We start from the raw sequence: 23548 nt of genomic DNA, 5'->3' as shown, positions 1-23548 counted from the left end.
ACTACACGTCTAGTCAGAAGACAAAGCAAGCAAAAGGATGGCATATCATTAAAGGTCGTTAAAGCCGATCGGAACGGTTACAAAAAGGCCTTCATTCAAGGAAATCATAAAGATCCTTCGGGATGGTACTGAGGAGCGTCGCTTGGTCTTGGGCCGGGATGAGGACGGAGTCGGGCAGCTGACCCTTGGACTTCAGGTAGTTCGTTGTGGCAGTCATAGCAAGCTCAAAGGCAGTGTACATCCGTTTGCAGACTTTCTCCGAGAATTCGGCCGAACGGATGTAATTTACCTTAAAGCGGCGACCCGGCCTGGCTCAGCCTCCTGGTATTCCTTGAGGGCCGCTCGGGAAGCATCGGCGGCTGCCTGGTGTTCTTGCAAGGCAGCCTCAAGCTTCGTCACCTCATCCGATCGGGCCGCCTTCTCGCCGGCCAACTGCTCCATTAGCTCCTTAACCCATTGCTCCAAGCCTCGAGCCTCGACGTTTTTCTTCTCCAGATCGGCGATGGCCGTCTTCTTCCGATCGGTGGCAAGACTTATTTTCCGCTCGAGTGTCTTCGCCTTTCTTCCAAGTTCTGCTAGAGTATAGGCCTGATCGTTCTTCTTCTTCCATTCCGCCTCCAACAAATCCTAGGCCTTCTTGAGCTCTTTCTGCAGCTCGACGTATGAGGGGCCTTGGGAGCCGGATGGGCCGCCCGAAGCCTTCAGCCTCTTTAACTCTTCGTCCATCATGGCTAGACGATTCGAGACAGCGATCTCCTCTACCCATCTCTGACATAAATAAAATCATTAATAACCGATCGGAGAAAGCGCGTAGAAGACACTAAAGAAAACATAGTTACCCCGGTGGCTTGCTGCATGTGGCTGTTGGCCAGATTGCCGAGTGGAATCATCGCGACACGTGCCTGAGCGTCGGCCCACATCTTGGCTAGGGGCCCCTTCATGGTGATCATGTGCTCAAGCGCAGTTGGCCGATCAGACTCGGGCATCAACTCTTCGGTGGGGAGATGCAGGGAGACCCTGATGGTACGACGTCGACCGGGAGTCGTCTGAGCGGAAGCTGGGGAAGGATCGGAGGCCGGTGCAGAAAACTGGGACAAAATGGCCGAGCGTTGGACTCGGCGGGAAGAGGGCGGAAGGGCGCTGACAGGTATGGCCTCGAGGGGGTCCGCGGACGCGTCCAGCTGGGATGGGGTCCAATCGGACAAGATCGCCTCCACCGCTGGGGCTTTGCCGCGAGAATTGGCAGTGGTCCGTTCGGGCCGCTGGACAGCGGAAGTGGCCGATCGAAGTGGTATCTCCGTTCGGCGCCCTTTTGTCAGAGAGGGCGCTCTTCCTCCTGAGCGGAGCCTTCCTCTTGGACTGTTTGTCCCCTGCTGGGGGTGGCGCCTCTTGCCACATCCCGGGGAGAGGCTTGAGCGGCCGATTCCTCGTGGGTCTCACTCTCCCCTTCGTGTGATCCGACCGACTCAATGCCACGTAACTCCATTTCCTTGGCATGTGCGGCCTCGAGCGCCGCCGCTTTCCTCTTCAAAATCCCAGCCATCACGGACTCCATGACAATGTCCACTGCAAAGGAAAAAGGAGAAAATCAGTTAGCAATCAAGGCGAATGCACAAGTAAAATTCTTACCGAAGCTGCTCGGGAGGGGAGTCCGGATCGGACTCAGACCAAATATGTACATCACCCCTTCGGGTAGGAATTTGTTGATGTCGAACTTCAGACCAGCTAGCATGTTAGCAGCGTGAAGATAGTCTGGTCGGGTCTTGAACCTCTTTAGCTCAGGGGAGGTTGGCGGTCCGACCTGCCATTGGGTTCGGAAAGGGGCCCGTTCGGGAAGACGAAGATAGAAGTAGTACTCTTTCCAATGTTTATTGGAAGAGGGCAGTTTATTAAAGAAGACTAAACCGGGCCAAGCCTGGAACATGTAAGTACCCAGCTTGGACTGTTTAGGATAATAAAAATAGTAGAAGACCTCCGGTCGGAGGGGAATGTTGTGGATTCTGAACAAGACAACAACGCCACATAAAAGGCGGAAGGTGTTAGGGACTAAGCTTTCGAGCAAAATGCTGAAAAAATTACAGACTTCTACGATAAAGGGATGGAGCGGAAAGCACAGACCGGCTATGAACTGGTCGCGGAAAAAACAGATAGCTCCGCGTGGCGGTTTGTGTGATCGAGCGGAGGGGGAGGGTAAGATAAGTTCAAAGTCAGAGGGGATGTCAAAATTGTCCATCAGAATATCGGCGTCGCGCCGATCGAAGCGCGACTCCATGGTGGTATACCATGGGCCGAGGGCTGGGTCTTGAGGTTGAGAAGAGCTGGCCATAAGCCGAGCGGGAAAAGGAGCAAGAGATGGACGAAAGGGCAAAAGGCTTAAGAGAGGAGACCGAATCGTAACCAGGAGATGAGAATGCGAATAGAAGAAGAAAGCACGAGGAAAAACAAGAAATGAAAAGAAGATGGCAGAAGGACCTTACGGAAGCAGACGAAGATCGAAGGAAGAATGCGAGAGGTCGCTGGAAGAAGCAGCAGCAGGATCACTGGAGCAAAAACGGTAGGGAAAACTTCTTGGCACGCGAAAGTAGGAATGCGGCGGAGGAAGAAGGTGAGAGCTTTATAGGGTTGGGCCCGAACGGCCTCAGCCGTCGGATGCAGGTCGCAAAAACCAAGGACTCCATTGGGCCATCCATTTCAAACTGCCTCGGTCTCGTCGCCCGCGACGCCGCCGCCGTACGATAACGGCAGCAGCACCACGTGGCATTCAGCCACTGGAGTGCATTTAATGAGCGCATTCACGAGGCACAGAGCGCATGCCCGGCCTTAATGTCGAAGATTGGTGCAAATTTTGAAGAGATCCGAGGAATGTTGGCGTGGACTGACGTCGTAGCTAACCCTGTGGGGGTCGAACGGAGGAGAGTTTTGCAGAGACGCCGCTCGGCGTAACTGGCGGTCCAGTCAGTCGGACTAATCGCCTCCTTCGACTAGACTTGAAGGGGAGGCAAGTGATTCGGCGATAAGGACGGGGGACCCCCTTTGAGGGGAGCCGGTGAAACGTAGATGTCAAAAGTCAAAAGGGCCAGCATGAGGTCCGGCCGATCGGAGAAGGGTTAGGTCGACCGGCCGAACGGGTTCGAGCGGAATCAAAGACAACCCAACGGGGAGTTGGGTTTCCGACGCTCATGGTGAACAGGGTCGCCGGGCCGAGCGGATAGCCCGCTCGGCCGAGGCGTAAAGCATCAACACTGTGAAGGAATAGTCTCAGCCGAGCACGCGATGGAGTGAAATCTTCCCGGTTGGACCGATACCTACGCCCGGTTGGACCGATGCCTACCGAGCGGATGGGCGCTCGGCTCGGGGAAAAAAGAGACAAGGACAAGGGGACATTGGGGAACATCTTCTGACAACAGGCATGTTCGACGACCAGGCCATACGCAGAATCCTACGACGGAAGGTTCTGCTGTCCCATCAGAGAGGTGCTCGGACTGTAGCAGTATGGTGTCAGGCATGCTCCTCTGGTAAGCCCATACTGAGGTATGGTAAAGGACACGTGTACGCCTCGACATGTGTGCACAAGCCTCCCTAGAGCTCTATATAAGAGCCCACAAACTTCATCAGAGGTACGTGATCTCTCATCTTTGAAGCCACTTCACCATTTTCCTCTTGCCTGACTTGAACGTCGGAGGGTCGTCGCCGGGAACCCCTTCCCGGCTCGACTTCCTTACAGGTTCGCCGGAGATTCGTTCAGCCAGTCGAAGACAGCGAAGAGCGCCACGTCCCCAGCATCCATCGACTCAGCGTTCGGACAGGATCACCACCAATACAAAACTAAATATTTACTACATTAAATCTAAAATAAACATCCATATATAAGTAGCCACACATATACAAAAATATACAAAATGAGTTGTTACTCATCAAAATACACATGTTTTCCATTACTAATCTCCATATACATTAAATCACATGTTTTCCATTTGTTGTTCTCCATATGGCTTTTAGTTTACAAATTAGCAAGGCAAGCTACATCCTAACAAAGCTCACTTCTTGCATCAAAAAAACTCAAGCCTCACGAATTGCCCGACCTGCAAAAGAAAAATTTAACAAAACTTATAAAATTCTAGAATTCCAGATTATAGTCTACATGACAACATGAATTCCTATAAAACAAGCAATACAAGGAAACAAGCCATTTTATACTCGAAGTTGCATGTTTGAGGTGGTTATAGTCAAAATTCCTATAAATATGACTACCAATGAATAAGAGCAACTAAAAAACTACTTTCATCCCGTTAGGGAAAAAATAGACAATTGCAAATTTTCCTCCTCTTACGTTTTCAACTAATGACTGGTTTAAAAAGGAATTTTTGCAACTTTATCAAGTTTTACATTGACTCAAACTTATGACTACCCTTGAACATAATCTTTGAGTATCTATTTGTACATGTTGCAGAAATGTTAGCCACTGCTAGAAGAAATGGAGAAACTCTTCCAACTAATGTACTCCATGTGACTCAAGGAGCCTTATCGAAATATGGTTCTAATAATAAAAAAAATCCTCTCTCAATCAGCTGCATTCATGAGTAACACATTGGAAGAGGAATATCAAGGTTGTGTCTGAAAGGAAAAGAACTCTGGTATTCACAAAATATAATTTAACCGTCAGTTATTGCATAATGCAGAAACAACTAAATAAGTGTCATGTAACATCAAATGTTAGAATGAGGTATTGGGCAAAGGTATGTGTATAATTTATTTCATGGAACATCAAATGTAGAAACAAAGTTTTTTTCCCTTCAACCAAACATTTAAAAAAAATAGAAATTTTCAAAGCATGACATAACTACCCAAATCTGCGTTGGATATAGATACTTGGATAAAGACACTCAAACAGTGACACTAAGAGTGAACAATCACTAATCCTATTGAACACATCTACAATTTGTAAAAATAGCCATATCAGAGATTGTGATCATACTCATGTTGAACACTATATCAAGTCCAAGTAACATAGACATGGAACAGTTGTAGCACTGACACCATATTCAACCACACAAGCATTATCATACTAGAGATTTGAATGAACATTAGTTATCAAATTTCGTAAACAGTAAGCAATAGAGTACTAGCCTTGTATGTTAAACTTGTTGAATGTACAATATCTCATAAAAAAGTTTACCTTTAATGCTATCACAATAATCACATCCAGAGAGAATACACAAATCAATAAACTGATCCATAGTGAGTCTTAGCTCTTCAAGAACCCGAAAAATAAGGATGTGAATAAATACAGTAATTCAATTAGCAATAAGCAGAATAAATATACCTTTGAAACTTCAAATTCCATCACAGAGATTTTTTTGGAACTAGAATCCATTAAATGACGGAGAAACCTTGGTGCCCCAAAAGTTAAAGTATCCATGTCTTTTGAGGCAACCGCAAATACCTAGAGATTGATAACAAAGAAATACATTTAGGATATTAAAGTTAAAAAAACAAAACAAAATGTGTTACATTGCATCATTTTACCTTGTCACTTTTGCAAAGAGCTACACATTGAGCTTCTGCTTCACAGGGTGCCTTTAGATCAAAAAGATGAGTTTAGCTTCTAAAACAAGAGATACAATACTTGTATATTAAGCAATTGCATGCAACTTTAGGAAATGTTTACAAGAGAAAGCAAAACTGTGACATTGTTAGTTCAAATTCTTGTAGCAAGGATAAAGAATTCAATAAGTGAAAGTGGACTAGTTTACCTCAATAGTAGGCACACCCATTAATCTTAAGAGACTTTTACAGTCTTCATTATGTTGCTTGGTTACCTGTGAAAAAACTCTATAGTTAGGAATATGTCATTTTCGCTAAATATGATTACTCTTAATTATCGATTCGCACTGATAAAATTTTCTTTAGCTTGCTACAAATTAATAATAATCATCCAACGAGTCTAAATCCTTCATGGCTACTTGGCGTCAATAGGGGAACAAGAAAAACAAAAAAACTAGTTCTTATGCTCCATTAGTTAAGGAATACCCTTGATTTCCTATGCTCTGGATGTTGATACAACAACCTACAAAGAAAGAAAAACAAGCATCATCAAGAATAATATATCGAAAAAAACCCTTAAAATATTCTATGAGAATAGTTTCTATGTATCTTTATGAAGGTCTTAACCAAAAGACAGTTTGATCAGATCAGTATCACTCAACATTAATGATAGAATTTATGGACGTTGAAGTGAAGGACAAGTTGCCAAATAGATATTGATGAATTTTTTCCACATTCAACTGTTTCATTGAAGAAATCAAATAAAAAAGAATAAAAAGCAAAGATTAGGATCCAAGAAAGATATAAACAAGATAATTTAGAAGCTCTTTCAAAATTGTTTTTACAATAACAATTTTGGAACTGACTGAACAAGAAGACCCAGACCATTTGAGCTCAAAACTATAGTCTTCCTTTAGAGTCACAGCTCCTAAGAACAATGGCTCAAATCTAATTCATGGATCAAAATCAAACACATAAAAAAGATAAGAGATTTGAATTCTTCCTCTCCCTCTCACCTCCCTTATTTTGTATCTACATGAAGCTTAAATTACAAACAGACAGATTGGTACCAGAAAAATGTACAATTGGAAAGAAAAAGCTGAAAGGCCTCGCAAAATATCTAAGAGCTCCATTTTCTTTTAAACTTAATTCTCTTCCCCATCTCTGTTGCTAACTTCGCCTAGTTTTTAGACTTTTAATTTGTTGATGTTAATTTTTTGTTTCCCCTATTTTTTCCCCCACTCTTCCTACCGCAGCGCTCCAAAACGGTGCCGAGAGCGCGCTGGAAGAAGGGGCCGGTTTAGGCCACGACAGTGATGCCACTGCAACTCCGGCGGCCGCAGTTAAGGCAGTCAATACCCTCGACACGCACGGCTGCCGGGACCATGCCAAACTTAGCATGGGCACAGCCTTGCTTTGGGGACGCCGGCAGGCCGGATTGGGTTAGTGGTGAAGGGGCGAAAGGCGCCGGTGGGCGGTCCTCGCCGAAGCGAGTGTCATGGACTACTAGATTCGCCGCACGTTTGAGACAATATCTCTCATAGTTCACAGTATTTTTCTAAGCCTGAACAAAGATTTACAGCTTGCCAATTACTGATTTGTGACATGATCTGGCTGCTATAAATTGAAAAAGATAGCTGAACAATAAGGCAAAATGATGAGCATTTGCAACAGCTTGAATATTTCCAATGGGGTAAGCATGAACTTAAATATCTACATGCTTTCATTCATCAGAAAAAGGAGAAGAAGATACATACAGGTTTGCGTATGATCAGTAAGTAAATATGTGCACAAAATCATCTCCATGATTTCCTATGGAGTAGAATCGAACAATGGCAAGGAGGGAATCAAATAAGAAATTTCTTTTTAAAGTAAATGTTAGACAAAAACCAAAAATAGCAGAAAATAAAAACAATAGATGATGAGACATTCAAATAACAAAAAAAAAAAACGAACCCTAAAAAATCATTTCCCCCCATTGTTGACGTTGAGGAATACCTATATATGAAGGTGTCACGTCTGGGGCCGAGGCGACGCTTGCAGAGGTCGCAAGCCATCAAAAAGGGCGCGGTCTCCGTCATCGCGAAGTTGCTGGAGATCCTCTGCCACCCTCATCCTCCGACGCCACTGCCCGGTGGAGCCACTCCACCAGAGTGGTATCCGACCTCGATCCAGTTGGCACTCACAAGCTCTCCTCCGACGAGGACCTTCCGCGGAGCTCCCTCCACAGAATCCACGTCCGCAGCTTGGCGCTGGGTGCGGTGCTCCTGGAGGAGGCGACTGCTGCTCTGGCTGTCACCAAATGTCTTAGGTTTTGCGGGGGAGTTTGCGATAGGGTTTTGCATTAGGGGAGGGGGATTCTTGTTGACACCATCGTGGAGGAAGATCCAGTAGAGGCGGACGGTCGGTTGATAGGATGGCGTGAAGAGATTGTATGAGGAGAGGGAAAGAAAAATGGCTAGGGTTGAACGCGAAGGGGAAGACATGGCGCCGAAAAGATATTCAGAGATAGGGAAAGCAAAAACTGCGCGTGAGGGGAAAAAAAAAGACCAAAGTCAAATACAACGGTTTTATCAAAACTGTTGTTGTAACCCCTAAAAACACGGATAAAGACAACGGTTTATAAAACCGTTTTAAAAAGTGTTGTCGTTTTTCTCAATGACAACAGTTTTCACAAAACCGTTGTCGTTTATATTTAATGGGGAGTTCAAAGACAACGGTTTTGGCAAAAACCGTTGTCGCAGGGGTGTTGTCTTTTAACATTTTTGTTGTAGTGAATAGAAATTGTGTAGATGATTATTCCCTCTAAGGAATCATCTATCCTCTTTTATAATCCTTGGTAATGGCTAAAAATGAAAGATTTTAATAGCAATTAAAATCTCTCTTTTAAATTTCCTATTGTGGATGGCTACAAAACGAAAGTTTTAAAATTAAAAATTCCTCTTTTAAACATTGTAGATGGCTACAAAAAATTAATATTTTTAAAATTAAAACCTCTCTTTTAAATCATGGTTAAAAAAGGAAAGTTTTAACAAAAAAAAAATCTCTCTTTTAAACCATTGTAGATGGCTACAAAAGGAAAGATTTTTTAAATTTAAAACTTTCTTTTAAAACCATCTGGATGACTTCAAAAAAGGAAAGTTTTTAAAATTTAAAATCTCTCTTTTAAAACATTGTAGATGGCTACAAAAAGAAATATTTAAAAAATTAAAAATCCACTTTTAAACCCATCTTGGTCGACCCCTTGCTTGGGCACCAAGCAAGGATGTGGTCGGCCATAAGGATGACTTAGGTGGATGCGAGGCTTTATATATAGAGGCTACAACAGGGACATAGAGGAGGAATTGATTTTGGCCTCCTGATGAGCTTGAGCTTCCTGTGTTCGACCCGATCACTCAACTCAAGTTCATCAATAATAACTCATACCACTAAAGAGTTATTATTGAGCTACCACACCAATCCCATATTACATTATGAGCTCCTTCTTATCATGAGTGTGTTAATCTCCCTGTGTTTAAGATATCAAATGCCTATTAATTATATGAGTTACTGACAACTCACTTAATTAACATCTAACACCAAGAGTAGTACCACTCAACTTCATTGTCATGTCGGAACTAAGTCCACCTGTAGGGTTTACATGACAATCCTTATGGGCTCCTCAAGGGGGCATCATCATCCTAATAAATAGAACACAATTTCTTTTTATAATTAACAACACACCATATAAATAATATTATTTTTCAACTTATCGGGCCTATTGATTTAACGAATAAATCTCACCCTTTAATTAATTAAAGAAATAAATATTAAGTATATGTACGTGTTATTATATCAGGATTAAGAGTACGCACATCCATAATAACAGAGGTACTGTTCCTTTATGCAGTCAGTATAAAAGGAACAACCTCAAATGGTCCTGCTCTATACACACATAGTGTACTAGTGTAATTTTATAGTCAAGATAAATTAGTACCAAATTACACTACAATCATTCCAATGGTTTGTCCCAATCCATCTTGGTCGTGAGCTTCTATTTATAATTTATAAGGAACTGATAACATGATCTTCTGTGTGACACTACACACCATGTTATCTACAATATAAATTAAATGAACAATTGCATTTAACTAAATGTAGACTTTTGACCAATGTGATTCTGAAGAAAACCCAGATCCAGAACTTCCGAGGATTCCTGCACAGAAGAGACCAACCAACACTATCGTCAGTGACCTAAGACTTGGGTGGGAATCCCTGGCTAGGCCCTTCGACGCTCAAGTCAGTGATCTCTCTAAGTGCGGAAGAGGGAAGAAGAAAGAGATGAACAATAAAATCTTAGGTCGAATCAACACTTACTGTTCTCTCAACAGGAAATGCATCATCACCTACTCCTCTCAGGAGAGTTACCTTTTGCCAAACACCTGCTTGGACTTTTGCTGAACATCTAATCTTGACCTCCGGGACTTTTGCTAGACGTCCGATCCTCAACCTGCCTAGACTTTCACCTGGTGTATGCGACCCCTAAGACTTCTGCCCAATGTCCTCGATCTGCCAAGTCTTCTTCCCAGTCCACCTGACCAAGTAATAGGATTTAAGCCATAAATGCTCTTGTTAATGAAATAACTTCGAAACTGATACATGATAGAAATTATGAATACTGTTTGATTCGTCATGATTAGTTATTTGCCTATGGATTAATGTTATTGTGAGTCAATTTTAATACTTGTGAGCAATACTCTATTTTGTTATGCATGGGTTGAATTATTTCTCCGTAGATTATTTATGAAATGCACGAACTTTGGCTTTGATAAGTTTTCGTTGTGAATGGTTATGCTTAAGGAATAAATGAAATAGGCTATGGTTATAGGAACGGATATGGATGGAATGACTGAAAAATGTTATGAAATGAATGACTAGAATTTATTATGGTTATATAAATCCTATGTGGCTAATTGGAGGTGTATGAGCATATGTGGTAGCAGTACGGGATGGGTGACCCGGGATGAGCTCCGGGGAGGGCCCATCCAAACTTGACTGATAATTTATTGCTAGCTTCGGCTATATGACTGACTGCATGTTCTCTAGGAGGTACCTCTAGGATCATGGGACTGTTGACTGGCTCAAATTATGGTTACCGGATATATGACATATACACTATATTAGCTATATAAGATGACTTGTGCACTGAGTATGTCTGTTTGCTAACTATATCTGGCTTATGTTTTTGGTTGGTTACTAGTTACTATCTCCTTTACTTTATGGATGTCCTCTTATTCATATTGGTCTGTATTTGCTGGGTCATAGACTCACGATATTTTAATTACAGGTGAGGATGACTTTCAGGATATGCCAGAAGACCCTCAGACGGAGTAGACGAGGAGGCGGGATGGACGCATGGTTTTGTCCGTTGTTCGGGAGTGCAGATCATACTGGGTCTATAGTGAGAGAGTTTTCTTTCATTTCTTTATCACTCGAGTGGGGAATGTCTGAGGAGTTTTTGTTCATCTTGATAAACCTATTTTGATACGGTTGTGCTCATTGGTTTTGATAATTTCTTTGATGGTACTGCATTCAAATAGAAGCTACTGAGAGAGAGTTTTTCTTTTTTTTTAAAAAAAATACGGGGATTGTTTTAGTTAGGGTCAGTGTAACACCCATGAAATATTTAAGCTATACATATGGGTATTCTCTTTTAGAAAAAAAAGGGAAATGGAAATAGAACCAAAAAAAAAATAAAAAGAAAGAGAAGTTAAGGCTTGAACCATGAACCCCTCACAATAGATAAAGCTAAATGGGTATGATAACCACTAGAGTCATGAATGATATATGATTAGCAAAGAATGGAAATTATAGTTAATGGTAAGAGTATGATTAAGTAAGGGAGCAAGAGAATGTCAAGTAGCTTTCCTCCTCTTCCTCTTGGTTAAGAGAAGAAGCAAGCAAAAGACAAAAGGCAAGTTGCCTTCTTCTTCTTCTTCTTTCTATTTTCATGGGAATGAAGAGGGTGAGAGAATACAGGAGTCAAGAGGATGAATTGGGACATTCTTTCCTTTTTCCTCATTGAGAATAAATAGGAATGAGAGAAGAGAAGAGAAAGAAAGTTTGGCTACTTCTTCCTCCTTCTTCTTCCTCCTCCTTCTTTCTCTTTCTTCCTCCTCCACCAAAACCTAGAGCTCTTTCCTCTCCCATTTCCAAATCCAAGCTAAGGTTTTCTCCCTAAGAAAACTAATTCACAAGAAGAAGTCCTCAAGATCTACTCCTTACAAGCAAGAGAAGCAAAAGGGAGAACTAGAAGGAGAAGCTTTCTTCTTCCTCTTCACAAGGGTACCCTCTTTTAAGGAAAAACCAAGCAAGAGGATGTGAGTATCTCCTCACCTATGGTACAAGTAGTTCATGTGTATTTCCATGAGTTTAGTTTGCTTAAAAATCTAGGGTTGCTTCTTGAAACTTTCGACCACCAAAGTATAAAAACTTAAGGAAGCTTAAGACCTAAACTAAACATGCTCACTATGTTTCTTATGATATGTACCCTATGATAGAAGATTAGTTTAGTGTTCTTATGCTTGTACGTTGTTTAGAACTTAGATTCATGTTCCTTAACCATTCGGCCATGATAGGATTAAAAGACCTAGGAAAGCTTAAGACCTAACTAAACATGCTCACGATGTTCCTTATGATATGTAACTTAGGATATAAGTTTTGTTTAAAACTCTCATGTTTTTATTTATGTTGCTTGTAGCCTAGACCTATGCCTAGAAGGTTTCGGTCATGATAGAAATGAAGGCCTAGGAGAGTTTAAAATTTAATCTATCATGCTCATGACTTTCCTTATGATATGGTGAAGAATTCTTAGTGTTTTCATGCTTGCATGTTGCTTAGAACCTAGATGCATTCCACTTAGGGTTTCGGCCATGATGAGATTAAAGGTCTAAGAGAGCTTAAAATCAAATCTAATATGCTCATGGTTTTCCTTATGATATGATATGAAGTTAGCTTGATATTCTTATACTTGTATGTTGCTTAGACTTAGTTTTATGCTCCTTAGACATTCATCCATAACAAGATTAAAGTACCTAGGAAGCTTAGAACCTAAACTAAACATGCTCATGATGTTCTTTATGATAAGTGTTATGAAATTGGTTTAGGGTTCATATGCTTTTATGTTACTTGTAACCTAGGGTTAGGCTTGGCAAGTTTCGGCCATAATAGGATTTAAAGACATAGGAAGCTTAGAACCTAAACTAAACATGCTCATGATATTCTTTAGGATAAATGTTATGAAATTGGTTTAGGGTTCATATGCTTTTATGTTACTTGTAACCTAGGGTTAGGCTTGGCAAGTTTCGGCCATAATAGGATTTAAAGACCTAGGAAGCTTAGAACCTAAACTAAACATGCTCATGATGTTCTTTATGATAAGTGTTATGAAATTGGGTTAGAGTTCATATGCTTTTATGTTACTTGTAACCTAGATTTATGTTTGGCAAGTTTCAGCCATAATAGAATTTAAAGACCTAGGAAGCTTAGAACCTAAACTAAACTTGCTCATGATGTTCTTTATGATAAGTGTTATGAAATTGGTTTAGGGTTCATATGCTTTTATGTTACTTGTAACCTAGATTCAATGCCTTGTAAGTTACGGCCACTTCATGGAATTAGGGATTAGAGCCCTAATTATGATTTACTATGTGTCTCACATGCTATGATATGAATTAGGAGATGCTAGTTAATATTTTTCCATGCATGATTATGTTTCCCTATGTTATGTCATATGCCCACTTATGTATGCTAATGAATCATGCATGATAATGACTTTTATGATGGGCTATATTCACAAGTATGCATGCTTTATAATATGACAAGTAAGGGCCTAAGAGATGCTTCCCTTTTTGTTGGGACTAAGAGCACTCTTTATGATATGACAAGTAAAGGCCTAAGAGTTGCTTCCCTATTAATTGGGACTAAGAGCACTCTTTATGATATGATAAGTAAATAAGACATGCTATTTTACTTTTTTTATGTGGCTTGTACCGGACCTTAGTGTCCAAAGGGATGGGCTCCTTAGTTCGCCCCTAGGTCGACGGACGTAGTACGAACCTAGTTCCCTAGTAGGTTCGGGATTAGCTACCCCGTCCTAGGGATTGCGCGCATTTATGTTATGTGGTACATAGCCGGACCCTCATGTTGAGATTATATTTAAGTATTATATGATATTATTTTTAAAGACATTTTGCACATGACATGACGCATGTTTTTGAAAGACATCTTGCATATACCTTTATGATATGAAAGGTTATGATATGATATGATATGATATGATATGACATGATGCACTTTATGATATGATATGATATGACATAATGCTCTTTTATGATATAATATGATATGACATGATGCTTTTATATAGAATGATATGCTAGGATATGTTGTGATACTCTTTTACATAAAATGATGATTTAGATGATTATGTCTCCATGCTATATGTTTATGTGATTATGCTATGATACATGGTTTTTGTGAGTAGGAAAGGATCTTACTAAGCCTGTGTGCTTATAGTTTACTTTCCTTGTACCGCAGATAAAGGTAAAGGATGGATAAACTAAGGGAGCAGCAGGAGGGGCAAGAGATGTGTGTGGTGGTGGCTTGGCTAAGGAAAAAGACCTGCTTATGTTAATTTATGCTTGTTATGAACTATGCCTATCTTATGTTAATGTCTTACATGATTACTTAATACTTATTCATGCTTATGTTGGAAATTGATATCATGACTTTTTAAATTTTAAATTATGCTTAACATGCTCATATGATTATAAATGTTTAGATAATTAATTATTGGTGTTAAAAAGAAAATAAATAATAAAAACATAAAAGAATATAGAAATAAATACTTCCGCTGCTTAGAAATAGATTAATATGCATGTATGTTCCCCGTAACCCCGCCCTACCAGAGGAGTGAGCGTTACAGTCGGTGCCCTTATCCCCTCCTCCTCCTTGGTGGCCGACGCCACTTCTTCATCTTGGTGGCCGATGGTTTGAAGAAAGGGAAGAAGACGAAGAAAAGCAAGAAGAGGAAGAAGAGAAAGAAGAGAAAGAAGAAGAGAAGGAAGAAGATTAGAAGGTGCCCCATCCTAGCGATTCTTTTTGTAGCCAACGGTTTGGAAGAGAAGAAAATAAGGGTGGTGTTGTCTTGGTAGATCGTCGCTCACATGACGTCCAAGAAGAGGAGAGGAATACGGCAGAAGATTAAGAGGTCTTTGGCTACGAAGAAAGGTACAACTAGTTCTTTAATTCCGCTGCGTATCTAGTTTCATTTTTCTTCGTATCGATTTTGGATATCGATTTTGAATACCAACACAAGAGACCAACAATCTTGTACTTCGATCAAGGTGTGCTTTGATCATTCAAGAACTTTCTTGATTGATCAAACACATGTCTGATCGAACGTGCGGGTTGCTAGGAATAGTTCTGTTCTTATACAATTTTTTTGTACTGGAAATTTAAACAGAATGGAACTCCCAGTACCCTTCACTCTAAATCATCAATAAGTAGCATTGTCAAAGTTGAAATAGCAATCTAACAAACTCCACATTAACACTGAGCACATATCAACACCCAAACCATCATATCACTTACCCACATCCAGTGATCGGTTGCATCCAACAGCATCCAGCGACGTTGATCAAAATAGAGCAGAGGCTGTGACTGGGTTGCTTCACTGGGTCAGCATAGCCGGAAAGACAACAAGTGGTAGCTCTCACCACGTTTGATGGCATCGCTCATGGCCGTCAAGAAACCAGTGGCGGTTTGTGCTTGCTGATGACATAAGAGAGGGCAGATCGGAAGATGAGAAGACTCAGCACTACAACCTGTAAAAACCAAACAAGAGAAAGATCGATTGCGACCATCTTACCCTCGAAACTCTGGATGCGCACCTAAGCCGGCAATCGAGTAGTGCTGGCTCGATCGAGTGGCGACAACAAGCCAAGACCCAGCGCAGAAGGTGAGGAGATGTCAACGACAAATCTGCCACATCGCCATGTGGTCTTCTCGTGGGGAGACGACGGTGCTGCTCAGCGAAGTGGTGCTCTGCCGGCAATGAGCTCGCAGGCGATTGAGCAGCATCGACGACGTTGGGCAGAGACGACGTAGAGAGAAGGGAGAGGAGAGATCGGAAGGGGAAAGAGGAGAGGAGATGTCGTGGGAGATTAAGGAAAAAGAGAAGAGCTCGGGGGTAGGGCTCGACCTTCCCCCTTCGTGGTGGTCTGTGGCGACGCAGAGAAGAGGGGGAGGAGGAGATCGGGAATGAGGAAGAGGGGTAATCGGCAGAGGAGAATGAATGGAGAAATAAAAACCTAGGGTTTAATTAATCAACTTAGGTTAATCTAATTAAATTCTAAGTTAATTCCTCAATCAACTTCCCACTTAATTTGAGTATTTCAAACAGGCCTTCTTTGAACTCAATAACTCTATCCCCTGTAAATATATTATATGAGCTCCAATTAAATTTCAGAAAATTTCTAAAAATTCTCAAAAAATCTAATAAAATTATTTCTCAAATAACCTTATTATTTAATCATTATTTTGGTGTTGTATTTTAGAGCTAGTTCTTCTTTCTTGGCCTTGTGAACAATTTTTAAGTTGTGAAGCCAATCTAAGAAGTTCAACTTTGTTTGTTTGGTTGTTTCAAAAGTTGAGCACAAATTCAAAGAAAACAATATGAGAGAGATGATTTATTCCATAAATATAAATAATTTACACATGAATATGGATTCCCACTTACTTATTGAATTCAAGACCTCTTACTTTGAATTCAGGAGATTATAGGTTTTCTCCAAGTGGATTGATATCTACTATAGATAAGAACAACCTTGACTTTGGTCAAAAAATTATTCTTAATGATAGTTGTAAATATCACATATATCAATTATGTATCACATATATATAACTATTACATTATGCTATTAACTAATTGAATATTCGTATAAACATTGGGTTGTTAACATATTAACAAGTATACAAATAATGTATATCGTCTAATTTCACATCTATTCACATTGACCTTGACTTTGGCCAATAAATCAACGTTTCAAGTTAAAATTAATGCATTAATCATGAGATTATATCTTGATGGTTCGAACATATGTAATTTCAAGTTGAGCTTGGCATTGATCAACAACTCAAACAAGAAATCAAACACTGATTCTTACCATATTAACGGAAGGTGTGAATTTTAATATTTTTACGCAAGAGATTTAGGTCTCATCGTCATCATGCAAATGCACTATCTTCATGATATTATACGTATGCCATAAATAATGGCATGTCACATTGTATGCATGACATATATAATGATGTAACACATCACACACATGACATAAACAATGCATACATCTAATGTAACTACATTAACATACATATATGACATGACATGACATAAATGATATCATTATAATAATATTATTTGTAAATAAAATATGATATTTTCATAAATCAAGATTTCTTTAATTAAATTAGGAAATAAATTTTTAAATTTTAATTACATATTTTAGCTACCAAATAATTACCAATTAAGATTTAATTAATTAGGAAACAATTCTCTAATTTTAAATATCCTAAAAAATTAGGAAATTTAATATTATAATTTCTTAATTAATTCAAAATATTTTAAAATTTAATTTTTTAAAATTATTTTAGAAACATTTCAAAATTAAAATTTCCTAACAAATTAGGAAATTTTTCAAAATGAAATTTCATAATAAATTCATAATCTTTTCAAATTAAAATTCCTAAATTACTATAGAATATTTCTATATTTAAATTTCTCAAAGTATTTCAAAAACTTTCCAAAATTAGAATTTCCTAACTAATTAAGAAACTTTCCAAAAAAATAGAATTTCCTAATAAATTCACAAAATTTTCAAAAAAAAATATATGGCCAACTATGACTCGTAAAATAATTTTTAAATCATATCGAAACATGATTAGACTCTGATACTACTGTTAGGAAGCTCGACGCGGTGCATGCTAAAATATATTTTGCAAACATGCACAACGGAAGACATAAACAGTAATAATAAAATCTAATTATTATATCACATGTACTAGACACGTATAAGGATATAACATGTTAGACATGATTATGAAATAAAATTTTATAGAATTAAATTTATACTATGTTGCAAAGGCGGGTCCCGCCGCCCAGCGGCCCCCTCACCCCTGCCCCACGAGTATGAGAGGGAGTAAATCACGGTGAATACGGGCCCGGCGATGACATGGCGGTCGAAGGTGTTTAGCACGGACAGATATTGATGTTATCGCAATTGCTGCCGCAGACCTTCGACCTCCCGACCCATGTTGTAAGAATACCATGTCATAACCGGTTGATCCCGCCCGTGGGGGCAAGAATTAAATTTATACTAGATATACCTAACGGATGATACGGAGTGAAGAAGAATCATCCAAGCGACACTCTCTAAGCCTAAATCTATTCGTATCCACTCTTAGATTTCGTCAAGATAACTTCCAAAGCCTGAGCCGAGTCCCAAAGTGAGGAGATAGAAGGATCCAAGAGAGGGATCATAGCTCAATTCGTACCCAGCAGCAATTAAAACCCGACCATATAAATAAAGGTGAATGATAACAACTATTACTGTTGTTCGAAGGCAACAACATGTTCACTACAACTAAACCAATTCAGCCGGTGCTTGCAAGATCCGATCAGCTGAATAAATTTTAGACTGGAAAATTTTGGGCAGCATCCAATCTGATTGGAGTAACCAACAAAACTAGCAAAAAGTAGCAATGTTTGGGTGGCGATAGCAAGGGTCGACAGTGTCAACAACCCAGATAGATGACCGAAGAATCAAAGTCCAACCTTGCTACCATCTCCTCCTTTGGCCGACTATAAGAAGGGGCAGCAGTTTTGAGCCAGAGACTATTGTCTTCTTTGGGTGGCGACGCAAGGAGATCAGCTCTTGTCCAGTTACCTGATGTCCAAAAGAAGGCTAGGAGGCTTCTTTCTCTGATGGACGGCAGCACCAGGCTAGAGCAGGTGGTCTGGCCAACAGTTGGCTGAGGCTTGCTTCCGGCGCTGGGCTGCTGCAGCTACACAAGAGGAGAAGTCTTCTCTTGTCTTGGTCATCAGTGACAAGGAAAAGGGAGAGTCCTTTCTTCATTGGCAGGGCCTTTGTGAGTTTTTCGACAGAGAAAGGAAAAAGAGAAGAATAATTAAAAACAAAAATCTAACTTTTAGGTTTTATAAAAGTTTTTCTATTACTAACTTTTTATTTTTATTCTCTCCAAATCTATATCTTATATAGGTTTTCTATCAGATTTAGATCAAATTGAAACCCACTATCACTAACCCAAAACTCAAATCATTAGCCTTAAGTTTGGTTCAAACCAATCCATATTAGCTCAATAACTAAACCCTTTGGTTCAATAACCAAACTTCTTTTAATTAAAAAAATCAAACCAATTTAGTTTATTAATTAAACCAAAGAATATTCAACTTATTTTCAAAAGACGTGACTCATTTCGTGCTTCTGTTGCGCCAACCTTTTTCCATATTTCCCTTCGTCTGGTCCAACCATACATAATCTCTCTCGATCTAAGAACTTAATTCTCAAACTCATGTTATATTTTTTAAGATAAACTCATAGTGCATGTAATCTTATAGGTTTTTAGTTTATGTTGGTCATCTATAATTAATCATTAATTATAGATCGATCATGAGTGACACCTAATAATACATCATGATCCCCAATTAATTAAAAAATCATAGTTGATTCTAAAATCACTCCTGAACCCTTCAGTAGATATATTGAATCATGTCTCATTCCTTTCACTCCTCTTATACTCATTTGGTTTAGGACATGATCTATGTGTCAACCTCTACTAAACTGATTATGTTATACCTAGTCAAGTAATATTTTCTCATCTTATGGATTCAAATTACTCATACATATATTCAAGAGTAATATACTCTTAGCATATGATGTTTTGGCCAAAGATTTTTAAGTAATAATTATGACAAGTGGTCATAGGATATACATTTCCTTGTACGGAGTGGTGAATCTTTTGTTAATTATTCAAACATCTTCAGATACTTGGACTTATACCCAATCATCCTAGGTCCACACCTCTATGGAGATACTTGCTTATGATGTCAAAATATAAGTCTCCATAACTAAGGTGACTTGAATACCTCAAATAGAACGAAGCTTACACTCAAGCTGCAATGAGATTTTCATTGACATATCTATATATATAGAAAATCATATGAAGCCTCATAGCAAGTTACTCCAATAAACTAGTTACCATAATTAGTATCTACTTTTAACTCTCGACATCTCAATATCTGTAACGACCCTACCCTCCTCTTAACTAGTCTGTAAAGGTGAGACGTTACTTAACTATAGACTCTACTTAACTAGTGTTGCTCACACTATTAATAGTGATGCTTAGAACTCTCAGAAACTCGAACATGCAGTTATTCAGCAGCTTAAACATACATGAATGTAGGTACTTGCTACGGTTCATCATGACATGCAATTCATAAAGAGACAGAAATGGTTCATCTTGACACTCCACTTCAGATTTTAAAACAATTGAAATATCGCAATCTGTACATGCATACTACTATGATACAACTGAAGTAATGGGACTAATGTCTATAGCAATTTAAACGGAAGAATTCTATGAACAAAACCAGTAATACGAAAAGAACAATTCCAACAATGCAAAAAGGAATTAAACCCTCTATGTTTCCCTATCACTCTAAAGACAGAATCTTAATAAACTTTTGAGGCAGTGTCCCAAGGCTTCCATTCATCAGTCACCACACACCCATCGCACATCTCCTTGTCGCCTTCCTTCACTATAGCTTTCCTTTTCCTTTATCTGCAGTAAGAGGAAATGCAACTATAAGCGGATGCTTAGTAAGTGCTGTCTAACTCACAAAAACTCAATGTGCATATATATATAAAAACTAAAACTGAATGCTTAATCACATGCTGTTCGTGTCCAGCAAGTTTCAAAGGAAACCCAAAATCTGCAATGCCAAATAATAAGGCCTTTCACACTCAACAAAGCCAGCAAAGGATAACTCTGCACAGCAAAAGAAATAAATCTGCAGTGCTACTACAGGCTGCTCATGCCTGGTTACTGGCAACGAAACAAAAGAAATTCTGGACTGCATACTAGAAGAGAAAACTATGCATGCTTATCAAATCAACAAAAGGTCTAAAGCTGGTATGAAATTTATGGGCTGTTCTTGTTCGGATTTAACAGGAAATCTGCAGCTGAAACACTAAACTACGCCACGAAAAGATCTAAAACTGCATGTTTACATAAGCTGTTAAAAGATCTAGCTGAATACTCCCAGAAACAAAGGTTGTTCATGTTAAATGCATAGTACAAACAAAACTAAAACCTGCTGAAGTTTAAAACCTATGTAAAGCTTGTTTCATTTGTTCAAAACTTATACTTTTATACTTCAAAATAATAATAATTATTATCCTCTTAGGCCCAGGCGTAGTACCAAAGCGCGTTCCATAATAGAAACTGGGGTGGCGAGCCACCAGTCCTACGAGGGTAAAGACCTTGGTCTTACCAGGGCCGAGACCTCGGAATCGGTCACCTGGATTTGTTTAACAACAACCTCGGAAGTCGGGCACTAGTCTCTTCAAGTAAAATACTTGTTACTTGTTAATACTTCTAATAAAAAGAATGCCTCGGCATCTCTTCAAGCACTTGGCGTGCTGGGGATCCAAAAACCCAAAACTGAGATACTGCACATCCGTTGTTCCTGTGCATTGAATTAACAAGGAAAATCTAAAACTGAGATGCTACATACTTATATAAGCTATTTATGTTCATCGCAGTGACCACGAAATCAAAACTACATGCTCAAAAGAAAAACTAAACCATTTCATGTTCACTGCCTGACAACCAAATCCAAAACCTGCAAGGCTCAAAATGATCCGATCGTGCCCATTAAGGTAACAACAATTAGAAATCTAAACATGAAACGCTAATTATGAGGGCTGAAGAATCTAAACTACATGCCTAATCTATACGAATCCCTTTTTATTTTCTTTTTGAGATTCACGGCAGCAAGCTCCAAAAGCAACACTCCTTACAATATGCTTCGAGAATCAAGAAGAAATAAGGATCCGAAAGATACTCCTACTGCAGGTGAGAAGCACTTACCGAGTTTCCTTGATTCACAACCGAGATCGGCTTCTAGGGTTTCGGAGAATCTCGAAATTTCGGCAACTTCTTCACGTCTACGCGTTCTCCTTGACGAGGTGATCGCGGTGGTGTGGAAGGCTCTCTGAATTGGTCCTTGGCCGGCCGTCGGAGACGAAGCCCTAGCTCCTTTTTTTTTTCTTCGCCCAAGCAGGAGCCGACGCCGTGCGCGAGAGGAGGAGAAGAGGTTTTAGGTCACGAGAGAATAACCCCATTCCTCTCTTAACTTATCCCTCTTTATACCTAGGGTATTTCTGTTACCTATTTCCGCTTAAATTTATTTTCGCCCTCTATTTGATCAGCATGGCCTTGCTGGGTTCTTGGTCATCCGAAACAACTTAAGGCTTTTCTTAACTAGGGGTCTCTGGTTCGATCCTTGGCCCGACCTCTTTTTGCCTCAACTTTGTTTCTTTTTGGTAAAAATACCAAACGAATTCTAAAAATTACATAAAAATACTCTAAAAATTTCTAAAAAACTCTAGAATATTTCTAAAGCATTTCTAATTATTTATAAGTACTATTAGGACTCGTAATGAGGAAATTTGGGTTGTTACATTTTCCCATACCTTATAAAAAGTTCGTCCTCGAACTTAGAATAATTCTGGATATCTCTGTCTCATACTGTCTTCACGCTCCCAAGTGGTTTCCTCGTGCTTCTGATTTTGCCAAATGACCTTCACTAGTGGTATTTCTTTGTTCCTTAGTCCTTTAACTTCTCTGTCCAGTATCCGTGTAGGTCTGCTCTCATAGCTAAGTTCCTCCTGGATCTGCACTGGCTGAGGCTGAACCACTTGACTAGGGACGTGGAGACACTTCTTTAGCATGGAGACATGAAATACATTGTGTATTGCTGACATGTCTTGTGGTAAGTCCAGCTTGTAAGCTACTTTCCCAATCCTCTCTGTGATCAGGTAGGGTCCTACGTAGCGGGGACTTAACTTGCCCCTTTTGCCAAATCTCATCACTCTCTTCATAGGAGCAACTTTGAGGAAGACTAAATCCCCTACTTGGAATTCAAGTGGCCTATGACGTGCGTCAGCATAACTTTTCTGCCTACTCTAGGTAGTCTAAATTCTCTGTCTGATCTTCTGGATAGCCTGAGTGGTTTTATCTATCATCTCAGTCTGCTTGCCTAGTTCTGATTCCATCTATTTTCTTTCTCCAGCCTCCAGCTAGCATATGGGTGATCTGCACTTTTGGCCATACAGTGCCTCGTAAGGTGCCATCTTGATACTTGCACCAACTGCCCTTAAAATCTAATGCACAAGCTCGGAGCATGTCTTCTAAAATCTTATTTACTCGTTCTGTCTGTCCATCAGTCTGGGGATGGAAGGTTGTGCTGAACTTGAGTTTGATGCTTAGTGCACTCTGAAGACACTCTCAAAAATGAGAGGTGAAGCGCCCATCCCTATCAGAAATAATCGACTTTGGGATTCCATGAAGTCTGATCACTTCCTTAACATATAGCTGTGCTAACTGCTCTATAGAGTGGGACACATTGATGGCTAGAAAGTGGGCAGACTTTGTCAACCTGTCCACTATCACCCATATCGCATCGTACCCATTAGTGGTCCTTGGAAGACCTGTTATAAAGTCCATGGATATTTCTTCCCACTTCCACTCTGGTATTGGGAGGGGTTGTAGGACTCCTCCTGGTCTCTAGTGCTCTGCTTTGACTCTCTGGCATGTCAGGCAGGTACTAACATATTTTGCAACATCTCTCTTGAGTCCAGACCACCAGAATCTCTGCTTC

General features: G+C 39.9%; 1 protein-coding gene across 1 annotated transcript; it reads right to left on the bottom strand.

Moving 5' to 3' along the window:
• Positions 1-4020: 4020 nt before the first annotated feature.
• On the bottom strand, positions 4021-15894 carry LOC122025500 (flap endonuclease 1-A-like). The gene is made up of 7 exons (XM_042584315.1): positions 15455-15894; positions 15178-15357; positions 6031-6067; positions 5754-5819; positions 5527-5577; positions 5324-5443; positions 4021-4082 (listed from the first exon to the last, which is right to left on the bottom strand). The coding sequence occupies exons 2-7, from the start codon at positions 15315-15317 to the stop codon at positions 4050-4052; spliced, it is 447 nt and encodes a 148-aa protein (XP_042440249.1). The 5' UTR covers positions 15318-15357; positions 15455-15894; the 3' UTR covers positions 4021-4049.
• Between the last annotated feature and the right edge of the window lie 7654 nt (positions 15895-23548).

The sequence above is a fragment of the Zingiber officinale genome, chromosome 9B, assembly GCF_018446385.1.
Source record: "Zingiber officinale cultivar Zhangliang chromosome 9B, Zo_v1.1, whole genome shotgun sequence".
Lineage (NCBI taxonomy): Eukaryota > Viridiplantae > Streptophyta > Magnoliopsida > Zingiberales > Zingiberaceae > Zingiber > Zingiber officinale.
This window is presented reverse-complemented; position numbering and strand designations above follow the sequence as displayed.